Consider the following 11756-nt stretch of genomic DNA (forward strand, 5'->3'; position numbering starts at 1 on the left):
CTGGACAGACTATTATAACTGTAACAAAACTTCTTTACTTTTATCATCCAGTCCTTTTGCAATAAATATGAGAATTCCATTTGCCTTTCTTAGTATATGCTGTACCTACATACCCACTTACTGTGATTCATGCACAAACAATGACAATTTGAGAACTATCAAACCAGCAGTGATTTAATTGAATGGTGAAGCAGACTCAGTGGACGGAATGGCTGACTTCTGTCCCCATTTCTTATAGTCTACAATTTATGATATGTTACTTTGGGTAGAGTTGCTCTTGCCTCAACCCTAAAATGCTCTTACTCTATCAGCACTGCTCAGACAGCACTTTTGCAAAACCATTTGATGCTGAAAATAGTGAAAACAGTTTCTTTAACTCCTGTTGTTCTCTTTCACCTCTGTTATCCTTATTGATCGCCAACATCCAATATTCTGTTACACACCTAGTGTCCCTCTGCGGTTTTGCACCCCTAGCCAGCCAACCTTCCCTTTCCTCTGATTATCTGCCCTTTTCTTCATGTCCATTTGTTCCTCAATCATGTCTATCCATTCTCCATATCTCTTCCATTTGCAGCAGTTGGTTTCAGCTCAGCCACTTTTTGTAAGACAGCAGTGATCTAAAGACAGCACAATAGTTAACCACAATTATGCTGTTAATTGACACTGTTTCATCTTTCCCTCTTGCAAACCCCTTCCAAAAAAAAGTTCAAATACTGCATGCTTCTGCTTTACAACTATTCTTTAATCAAATCTCACCTCTACCCCTGAACAAATAGGATATGGATGAACTTCCAGTGTGAAGAATTATGGCCATAGCAATTGTCTTGCCACACTTCAGAGGAAAGAACTGCTCCAATATTAGCAGGTTGGGCTGATGTGATTAGCCATTCAGGTTATTTCTGTTTTGGAGCTATAAAATTAAATAATTTTGGTAGACGTGTAACCGTATGGAGAAGCCTGTTTGATTAGGCGTGAAAATATCTGATGAAAATGTTCACATCGGTTCCCCTTTTATGAACTAAATCAAAGCTCATCATGTATCCTTCTTCTTCTTTTATTGTACAGGTAAGCTTCCCAAAAATTATGATCCTAAAGTGCCTCCAGATCCAGAACGATGGCTTCCCATGCGGGAACGTTCATACTATCGTGGAAGAAAGAAGGGGAAGAAGAAGGAACCAATAGGGAAAGGTACTCAAGGAGCAACATTGTCTACAGCAACAGAACTGTGAGTGTTACTCATGATAGGCCTTCTGCTCACAAAATAACAACTGTATACAAAAAAAAACTGCAGTGTTTGGCAAAGAATAGGAAAGAAATTTGTTTGTATCAGATGCAGAGTGTAAAATGTTCTCCTGTGCTTTAAGATCCTGGGATTCTCATAGCATGCATTTTGACATGTTTCTATGGTATTTTGCTGTTTAGGCATTGCTACCTGTACTTAAACAACTTATGGCAAAATAACTTTTTTTGCCTGGTCACAGTCCCAGAAACTTTAGATCCATGTTTCCACAAATTTCCAAATATCTCAAGGTGACACTGCTTACACCATTTTAAATAAATGCAAAGTCAGACCAAATCTCTTTCCAAACCTCCAAGCTGAGAAAATCTAAGCAAATCAAACCAGCAATTAATTGAGAGACATTGATCCATATTTTGCATTTCTAAATCTGGCTGACCACTGTCTCACTTACGTGTAAGAGTCAACCAATTCTCAGAAAGTCAGCTGGTGCTGAAGTCACCACCCACCCATTTAAAAAAAAATTTTCAAATACCTGTAAATGAGTTTGCTAACAATCCAATTGACCTGAAAATCATGCTGCAGGTTGGAAAGAGTGGGAGTCCATTTTTTTTTTATCTGCACTGAAGAAGTAGCAAGGAAATGGGTGCATCATTTAACGATGACTTGTGCACTCTGGGGACTCCATTCATTTGTGCATCTCCACTTATCTTCCAAATCCTGCCCTTATCGTCCCTCTTGCTCCACTCCTTCGACTGCCAGATTCTTCCCTGCCAAAAGATTGTGAGCTAGTTTATGGACTTGCTTATTGTCCCACCGTGGGCAGCACGGTGGCACAGTGGTTAGCACTGCTGCCTCACAGTGCGAGAGACCCGGGTTCAATTCCCGCCTCAGGCAACTGACTATGTGGAGTTTGCACATTCTCCACGTGTCTGTGTGGGTTTCCTCCGGGTGCTCCGGTTTCCTCCCACAGTCCAAAGATGTGCAGGTTAGGTCAATTGGCCATGCTATATTGCCTCTAGTGTTAGGTGCATTAGTCAGGGGTTAATGTAGTGGAATGGGTCTGGCTGGGTTGCTCTTCAGAGGGTCGGTGTGGACTTGTTGGGCCGAAGGGCCTGTTTCCAACTGTAGGTAATCTAATCTAAAACTCACTGCTGAATATTGGCACTGTTGCAACTCTTAGAACTGCCAACAAATCAGATTGGCAAGCAGCTTTTGGGAGCAAACCTTTTGTTGCACTTAAGAGTAAAAGTCCCACTCTCTGCTTGTTAAGGCCACTGGCGACATGTTTGTATCGGGGTGGAGGGGGAGCAATGTAGCCAGATGCCCCTTATCCCACAACATTCACCCCATGAGTTCAAATGAGACAAGACTATCTGGGATTAAGTTCTGTATTTGGGTGACTTGGGCCACATATTACCTTTAGGTCACAGTCTATAGTCCAACAAAATGATTGATCTTACCTGTCCTCTGAAATTACCCAGCTAGCCATCTAGTTTTACCAAACCAGTCCAGAAACGTTGATCAAGAAACCCAGGTGAAGCACTTGTCTCGGACACCAGAAGTGACAAAGGTACAACTGCTCGGTCAACCTTAAAAGTCTTCCTGAGTAACATCTGAGGAACTGTGTAAAATTGGAGAGAGCTGACTCTATTAGTAAAATAACTGTCTAACACGATCATAATTTGGGAGAGCCCAACACCTTAAAGCAGAGAGTGGGAAAGTGAACCCAGAGCCTTTAAAACGGCACAAGAGGAGACCAAACTCCAAGCTCTTGAACGGTGTGAAAGTGTGTCACCCCGAGAGCTTTTAAACAACCCAAAATGGAGAACAGACCCAGAGACAGCACCCACAGCCTCAAAATTGCATGAGGGGGAGTGGGCGCAGAGCTTTTAAAACAGCGAGAAAGAGTACAAAAAGCCTGAAAACAGAGATCGAGCAAGTAGAGAAAGTGATGAGAGAGTGAACCCAGAGCTGAAAACATTGAGAGAGTTGAGTTTGAAAAATGATCACGCCACAGGAAAGCTGTAAGTTGATTAGTTGGTGAGTCACTGCTTTTAGTGAGTGTGAAATGCTGAAATTTAGAAATGTAAAGTAAAAGCTTATATCCTTTCTTAATAATTAAGAGACTGGCAGAAGGGAAGTAAAAAAAATTAAATATTTAATTTTGTTTATTTTGACAGAATCACAGTTTTACTGTGAAAAAGGAAGCGATCAGTACTTGCACTGGCTGTAAACATTAACTTTGTGACTTTGTGCCATGCTGCTGCCTTTTTCCCCCACAACCCTGCACATTATTTCTCTTTAAATTATTCTTGAATACGTCAACTGTACCTGCCTCTATTTGGTCCATGTTCCTAGTACATTAGCTTGGTGTTCTGGATTACTAGTCCAATGAAGTTACCAGTATGCAACCACCACCTACATCTAAAAACAATAATTCAGGTTAGCATTAGTAGCCACATGAACAAATGTTGGCTAATTAGGAAGAGCCAGCATTGATTTCTTAGTGGAAAATCACATTTAATTAACTTGATTTGAAGACGTAAAAGTGAGACTTGATAAGAGTACTGCTACTGATGTGGTGTACCTGGGCTTCCAAAAGGCATTTGTTAGAGGTTATGGCAGAGAGGTACAATTAAGAAGAAGTCTGCAAATTTGCGACATTTTAATTGTATGAAGTCATAGGGCATGGAATCAAACATGGGCTGATTACCACTTAGCAGCCTCCAGCTGATAAATCAGTTGTCCTTACCATTGAATACCACTTGCAAAAAGTGGAGGAAGCAAGGACGCAGAATGTACTCTGACTGGGGAACTTCAATATCCATGACTAAAAGTAGCTTTGGAAAACTACTACTGACCGAGATGCCTGGATCTATAAGAATACATTTACTAGATTGGGCCTGTAGTAAGAGGGACTGAACCAACTTGAGGCAAAATCAACTTCACTTTTACCAACCTACCTTTTGCAACTACATCTGTCCATTGTAAGTTTGGTACAAATAACCACAGTATAACCTTTATGGGAATGAGATCCTGTCCTCGCAATAAATATAATCCATTGCATTGTATGGCATTGCTCGTGTACTAACTTGGGTGAGTTCTGAGCAGTTTTAGCAGTTCAGAACTGGCTGGTCACGGTGACAGTGAGTCAGCAGTAGCAGCAGAATAGTTTTCTCGTTCGCTCGCTCGCTCACTCACTCACATCTCTGCTGTAAGAACCTTTGTTTGAATTTACCTTTTTGCAATGAGGTGTGTTTATGCAATGTTGTAGGAAATCAGAACAATCCTTTCAGTTTCAGGGTATATCATGTCAGTTGGGTTTTCAATAGATTAACTTATTCTATATTTGGTTCTCTTTTGTTCATGTTTCATTTGTTGGTTTGCAAATAAATTCTGCTTTGTTTAAAATTAAGTGATGACCAGCTGCATTACTCCGAGAGTATTAACCTTACATCTGCTTAAAACAACTAGAAAAGTTAGGGTCTGGGCTACCTTGAAATGATTTGAGGGGGGTCCGGCCTGTCCATAACACAAGTAGGAGTAAATGTTAACCTACGTCGCAACACTATATGCATGAGAGAAGGACAATAGCAACAGATGCATGGGAATACCAGCACTGGCAAGTTTCCCTTCAAGTCATCCATCATCATGGTTCAAAACTATCATTGTTTCAAAACTAGCTTCATCTGTTGCTCAAATATTTGAGGTAGTTAACCCTTTAGCAAATCTTAAAGCATGTGCAACTTTAAGAATTTTAATGTAGGTTTGCAGTAGCCGGTGGTAGAAAATCCTCTGGCCAATTTCTCAACCAAAACCTTGAGGGAAGAGAATTTGTGAGACTATTCCATTCCAAATATAAATTTGAATGCAGGATAGAACCCATTAAGACACACAATGAAGTTCTCCCATACACCTGCAGATTCAAACATTTACGTCTTGGAAATATGTGACAAGTAGGAAGTTAGGTGTTATTCCATTGAAGACCAGATAGTTTGGAATTTCTACAAAAATGTTTGTGAGAGCAAGATCTAGAGGGGATCGCATGGTAATATCCATTTAGACATGTGTGGTGTTGTTCACTACAATGTTCAGTGCATGAGGAAATAGGCTAGCTATGTCAGTTAAACATATGGGCACTTTATTTCCATCAGTATGCAAATCAGTATTAAGAAAGGTGAAAAGCTTGCATAAAATTGGTTGTAGAAATTCACTCAACATTTGGCCAATTCATGTCGCTATGGACCAGACCAAACCCCCTAAAAATCTATTTAGAAGATAGTCTAGTCCCTAACTTTTTCTTATTTTAAAGGCGAGTGTAAGGTGTGGTGTTCCAGATACAATTTGAATGCTCAAACTACCAGATTTGAAGCAAAACGCACTTTATTCATACACCATAGTAAAACTACAACAAAATAAATAAGAAATTGGAATAATTTAACTCTATTGGAAAGCTTAGCAGAAAAATATACCTTTTACTACTCATTTTTGACTTGATTTGTTGTTGTCACATTACCTAAGTGCATGTTCATGAAAGGCAGGTCATGTTTTACTAATTTATTGGAATTAACTGAAGGGGATCTTATAGAAACATAAAAGTATGAAAGAAGTAGATGAGATAGAAACACTGAGGTGGTTTCCACTGGCGGGTAAAACCAGAGTAAGAGGGCATAGCCTCAAAATTAGGGGGAACAGGTTTAAGACTGAATTGAGGAGGAACTTGTTTACCCAAAGGGTTATGAATCTATGGAATTCCCTGCCCTATGAAATAGTTGACGCTTCCTCAGTGAATGTATTTAAAGCTAAGATAATGTTTTGAACAGTAAAGGAATTAAGAGTTAAGTGAGAGAGTGGGTAAATGGAGCTAAGGTCACAAAAAGATCAGCCTTGATGTTGTTGAATGGAGGAGCTTGCTCGATTAGCCAGATGACCTACTCCTGTTTCTTATGTTCTTCCAGTGAAAAGTATTGTTTTGTGAGCAGTGCAGGCAGATCATGTCAAACCAGGGCATATGGATCATAGGGCGCTTAGACAGAGAGAGGCATACAAGGTTATGGCTGCACAGGAGGTGCACTCAGCAAGATCAACATTATTTGGTTAGAGAGGTCCATTCAGCAGCCTAATAACAGCAGAGAAAAAGCTGTTTTTGAACCTGTCGGTGCGTGTTCGAGCTTCAGTATCTTCTGCCAGTTGGAAGAGAGCATTACCAGAGTTGGAGGGGCCTTTAACGATGTTGGCAGCCTTTCCATGACAACTAGAAGTGTAAATGGAGTCCACGGATTGGAGGTTGAATTCCACGACGGACTGGGCTGTGCACACAATTTTCTGTAAAACTGTTTCAATATAGTAACATCCCATAAATACTCCCTTAGCAAAAGGCAAGTTAAAAAAAACATTGTCTCACATGTAGCTCCGGCAGCAGGAAAATGCCAACAGAAAATTCGGTGTATAGCAGAAAGTGATGTACTGTAGCTTCCAAATCCTACTGAGACCTCAGCAGCAACTTCTACTAAAAACTAAAATTAAAAATCCTGGTTTTGAGAGAGCTTGACCACACCCATTCAGGCTGCTTCTATTGTTTCAACAAAAAAGCCTCAAACTGTTTATTGTATCCAGATAGACAGCTTAGCATTTCTGTCTTGAAACCTCTCTCCAAAACAAAATACACCTCTTAAAGCCATCGAGTCATCACAATCATAGATAATAACTGTAAAAAGGGTAATCATTTTTGTGTGCCTTAAGCAGTTTGTACATACATGGATGACCCCTCTTGTACATATCACCCAGCACTTCATTGCTCTTACAAATAGCGTTTGCTGACTTTTTGTAAGCTGAAAGAACTTATGCATATACTGCACTTGTTTCAATTCAATGAAACAGATGACGACTGTTCACTGGTTCATTTCCCAGGGCAGTACCCTGACCAATCATGTCAACCTGGCAAAAGTGAGGACTGCAGATGCTGGAGATTAGAGTCAAGATTAGAATGGTGCTGGAAAAGCACAGCAGGTCAGGCAGCATCCGAGGAGCAGGAAAATCGACGTTTTGGGCAGGAGCCCTTCATCAGGAATAACAATTATTAACTGTGGCATGGTAACGCCTCTATCAGTCAGAGTTCTCATGACAACCAATTGGCAGTCATCTCTGATACAGTATACAGTCATAAATGTTTCCCCTATATTGGCATACTTGCAAATTGAAATTTCCCAATATTATTGCAACTCTTAAAACAGTTTAGTAAATTTAACAAGTTTATAATATACAACTAAGATGATTGAATGTATTCAGTTATTGTACTTTAAAATTTGTTAACTATTCTGCTTTCTACTTTAGTGATGCTAGCAAGACTGTGAATAGCCCACCCACATCCCCACGACCTGGGACAGCAGCAACAGTTGCATCTTCAAGCAACATTGTTCCACCTCGGCAACAGAAGCCTTCTGCTGCCTCCAAGAAAAAACAGCAACAAAAAAAGAAAAAGGGTGGGAAAGGGGGCTGGTGACACTCAGATTATGGATTACCTATTCTATATGCACATTAGACTGTTAAATCCTAATCAATGTATTACACATTGGACGCTTTAATAATAAAGAATTCGATGTGAAGGTCACTTAAGTGTTTGAATAGTTAATTTATACCAAATAGTGTCTATTTGGTTCCTGCACCAGCAATTATTTATAGTTTGAGAACTAAGCAAGCAATTAATGTCAGTATATATTTTTATCTTAGTTCAATTTATGGTCGTACAATGAAATGTCTGTCAGAATTGTTGGCAGAATCTAAAATAAAGTTAATGTGAAATAGTTGTTATGCTTGTTTATACATATTGTTGAGCTCAATTTTGTTACTATTCTAAACTGGTTAAAACTTAATGTTCGTTGTTGAAGAACAGGTACACCTCTTAAAGCCATCGAGTCATCACAGTGCTAAGTAGAACCAATCATAGATTAAAAACTTGTAGAAAGGGTCATCATTTTTGTGTGCCTTCGGCAGTCTGTACAGACATGGATGACCCCTCTTGTACATATTGCCGAGCACTTAATTGCTCATACAAAAAGTCAGCAAATGCTATTTGCAAGCTGAAAGAACTTGTGTATACACTGAGAGGTATTACGACCATCACTGTTTCTTTGTTACTTCTCTCATTTTTGGTTTGGAACTGGGAGCTGAAATTAAGAATCAAACTTTGACCAGCATTTTTAGAAGATGGAACAAACAAACTGATGTTTGCATATAGGAAATGGCCTCGTAAAATAATTTCACAATTATCCTTCTCAGAATACTGCAGATATGTCAGACTGGCAGCTGGTTGAATATTGCATTGGTCAATCAAGGGAAGGCCAGTGCTAACCAGCCAACCACAATGTTAGTTTGGAGGAGCAGGTGTTGGACTGGGGTGGAGAAAGTTTTAAAAAAAAATCACGCAACACCAGTTTATAGGCCAACAGGTTTATTTGGAGGCACTAGCTTTTGAAGCACTGCTGTTTCTGCAGATAGTTGTGAAGCAGGACCATATGACACAGAATTTAAAGTAATCTAATCTAAAAAAAATTCTTTCGTGCACAGAAAGTGAAGATGTTGAAAGGTTTTTTTCTTGTGTGCATCTATACACTGAGCAAGCCAAGAAGAGGAGAGATGAGGTTCTTCTCCATCCTTACACCCAAAATCCCCTCCATCGCACCTACACAGTACTCCAGTATGTTTGATGCCTGCCACAGGACCAGAGACAATGGGTAAGAGTGTCCGTACTAACTTTACACTTGGGGCATGTTGAAGTTACTCCTGGTTTAAATTTTTTGACAAACTATCTGGAGCCAAGTGGACCTGTGGCAAATCTTCAACTGTAAAGCATAGGTCCTATTGCAAGTTGATATATTGCATTTTCCCAAATATCTTTCCACGCCTCTGAGGAGACCTCAATGCATAGCTCTCTCTCCCACACTCTGCAATGCCAATCAAAATCATATGAGGGCTCTCAAAATTAATCTCATACCCCGAAAAGGTGCCAAACGAGCTGATGCATTGTATTAGGTGAGGCACTGAAACTGTTGGATTTGATAAAAGTGTGAGGACATCGTCCACGTACAACAAAATCTCATGTAATTTTGACCCCACTTCTGGAACTGATATATTGGGATCCCTACAAATGGCCTCCGCCAACAGTTCAGTCACCAATGTAAAAGCAATGGCAAAAGGGGACAGCCCTGTCGGCTGCCCCTAAAAATACTAAAATTGCTTGATCGTACCTCATTGGTGATGACTGCAGTGAGAAGGTCATTGTAGAGAACCTTATCCATCTTATAAAGGTTTCTCCCAAGTCAAAATCGCTCTACAGTATAAAAAAGGAATGGTCACTCAATTCGATCAAATGCCTTCTTTGCATCTGGAGAAATCATCAATTCCTGTATTGACTGTTGTTGACATACTTGAATTACATTAAGCAGCCTCCTAACATTATTGGACGATTTGTAACCCTTGAAGCCTGTTTGGTCCTCTTTAACAATAGAAGGTAACACAGTTTCTAGCCTTAACTCAAGAGTCTTAGAGAAGATTTTAAAGTCAACATTTAAGAGTAAAATGGACCTGTAAGGAGCACAGTCCTCCAGGACCTTGCTTTTTTAAGAATAAGCGAAATATTGGCCTGCCTTAAAGATGGAGGGAGATGATCATGACTGTACGAGTCATTGAACATGTTGAGCAGCGGGCCTGGCAATATGTTTATAAATTCCTTATTTGTTTAAAGGTCCATCAGGACCAGGCGCCTTTCCACTCTGAAGTTGCTTCACAGCCTCCTGCATCTCTTGCTCTGATAAGGGGCACTGAGAAAAGACTTTTGTTCGAGGGTCACACCCAAAAGCTCCAGATCCCTGAAAAAGGACTCCATCTTGGCCCACCCCTCCTCACAACCCTCTGATTGATATAATTCAGAGTAAAATCTCTGAAATGCCGCATTAATCTTTTTGGAATCAGATGTTAGGTTCCCAGCCCCTTGCCTAATTGATGTAATAGCTTGAGGGGTACACTTTTTCCTGGCGAGATACACTAGGTTCTGGCCCGGTTTGTCACCATGCTTATACAACCTTTGTTTTGCGCAAGTTAAGCTCCTTTGCTGTCTGTGTGGGCATGCAATTCAATGTAGTCCTCCGTGCCATAATCCTCTGTAGCTTGGCCAACGAGGGCCTGTCAAAGTAAGCCTTCTTGGCTGCCTTCAACTGTGCTTTGAGGAGATATTGCTACTCACCCTCCTGCCGCTTCCAACTGACAGATGAGGAGATAACTAACCTCCTGGTGTAGGCTTTGGCAGTTTCCTAAAGTACAGACGGGCTACTAACCAAGCATAAATTCATGTCTCGGAACATCCTAAATACATCAAGTACTCCACAAACTTATCCTTCGGGATAAGGGATCCATTCACCAGTGTTTAGGGCCCACTATTGTGTTCTTAACCAACAGGTATACTGGAGGGTGATCAGAGATGGTAATATTACCAATCATACAAGATGCCACAAGTCCAGGATTGCCATGGGGGTTAGAAATAAAAATCAGTCCTGGTGTGACATCTGTGTGGATTGGTAAAAAAACATAAAATCCCTGCCTGTAAGGTGGAGACGCCTCCAGACGTCCACCAAACCTAACTCCACATACAAATCCACTAATTGTTCATTTTTTACAAAGGATATTGGGGGCATCTTTTGGCAACCTGTCTACTGTGGGATCCATAAGACAATTAAAATCTTCCCCTATGATGATATGCTGAGACTCGAGACTTTTAAAATAATGATGGAAAAGGATAGATCAGATCTAAAAGTTGAAGTTCTAAATTGGAGAAAGGCCAATTTTGACGGTAGTAGGCAAAAACTTTCGATAGCTGATTGGAGGCAGATGTTCGCAGGTAAAGGGACGGCTGGAAAATGGGAAGCCTTCAGAAATGAGATAACAAGAATCCAGAGAGAAAATATTCCTGTCGGTGAAAGGGAAGGCTGGTAGGTATCAGGAATGCTGAATGACTAAAGAAATTGAGGGTTTGGTTAAGAAAAAGGAGGAAGCATATGTCAGGTATAGAGAGGATAGATCGAGTGATTCCTTAGAAGAGTTTAAAGCAAGTAGGAGTATACTTAAGGGGGAAATTAGGAGGGCAAAAAGGGGACATGAGATAGCTTTGGTAAATTGAATTAAGGAGAATCCAAAGGGTTTTTACAAATATATTAAGGACAAAAGGGTAACTTGGGAGAGAATAGGGCCCCTCAAAGATCAGCAAGGTGGTCTTTGTGTGGAGCCACAGAAAATGTGGGAGATACTAAATGAATATTTTGCATCAGTATTTACTGTGGAAAAGGATATGGAAGATATAGACTGTAGGGAAATAGATGGTGACATCTTGCAAAATATCCAGATTATAGAGGAGGAAGTGCTGGATATCTTGAAACATATCAAAGTGGATAACTCCCCAGGACCTGATCAGGTGTACTCTGTGTGAAGTCTCACAAACTTGATTGAGTTTTTTGAAGAAGTAACA

General features: G+C 40.3%; 1 protein-coding gene across 1 annotated transcript in view; it reads left to right on the forward strand.

Annotated features, from left to right (window-relative positions):
• Nucleotides 1–7934, forward strand: part of srp72 (signal recognition particle 72) — a 75623-nt gene extending 67689 nt beyond the window's left edge. The window contains exons 16-17 of the mRNA XM_043673969.1: nucleotides 1066–1225; nucleotides 7574–7934. Of these exons, the coding sequence (XP_043529904.1) occupies nucleotides 1066–1225; nucleotides 7574–7742 (329 nt within the window). The 3' untranslated portion in view covers nucleotides 7743–7934. The remainder of the gene's footprint in view (nucleotides 1–1065; nucleotides 1226–7573) is intronic.
• The last annotated feature ends 3822 nt before the right edge of the window (nucleotides 7935–11756 follow it).

Source organism: Chiloscyllium plagiosum, chromosome 32 (assembly GCF_004010195.1).
Source record: "Chiloscyllium plagiosum isolate BGI_BamShark_2017 chromosome 32, ASM401019v2, whole genome shotgun sequence".
Classification (NCBI taxonomy): domain Eukaryota; kingdom Metazoa; phylum Chordata; class Chondrichthyes; order Orectolobiformes; family Hemiscylliidae; genus Chiloscyllium; species Chiloscyllium plagiosum.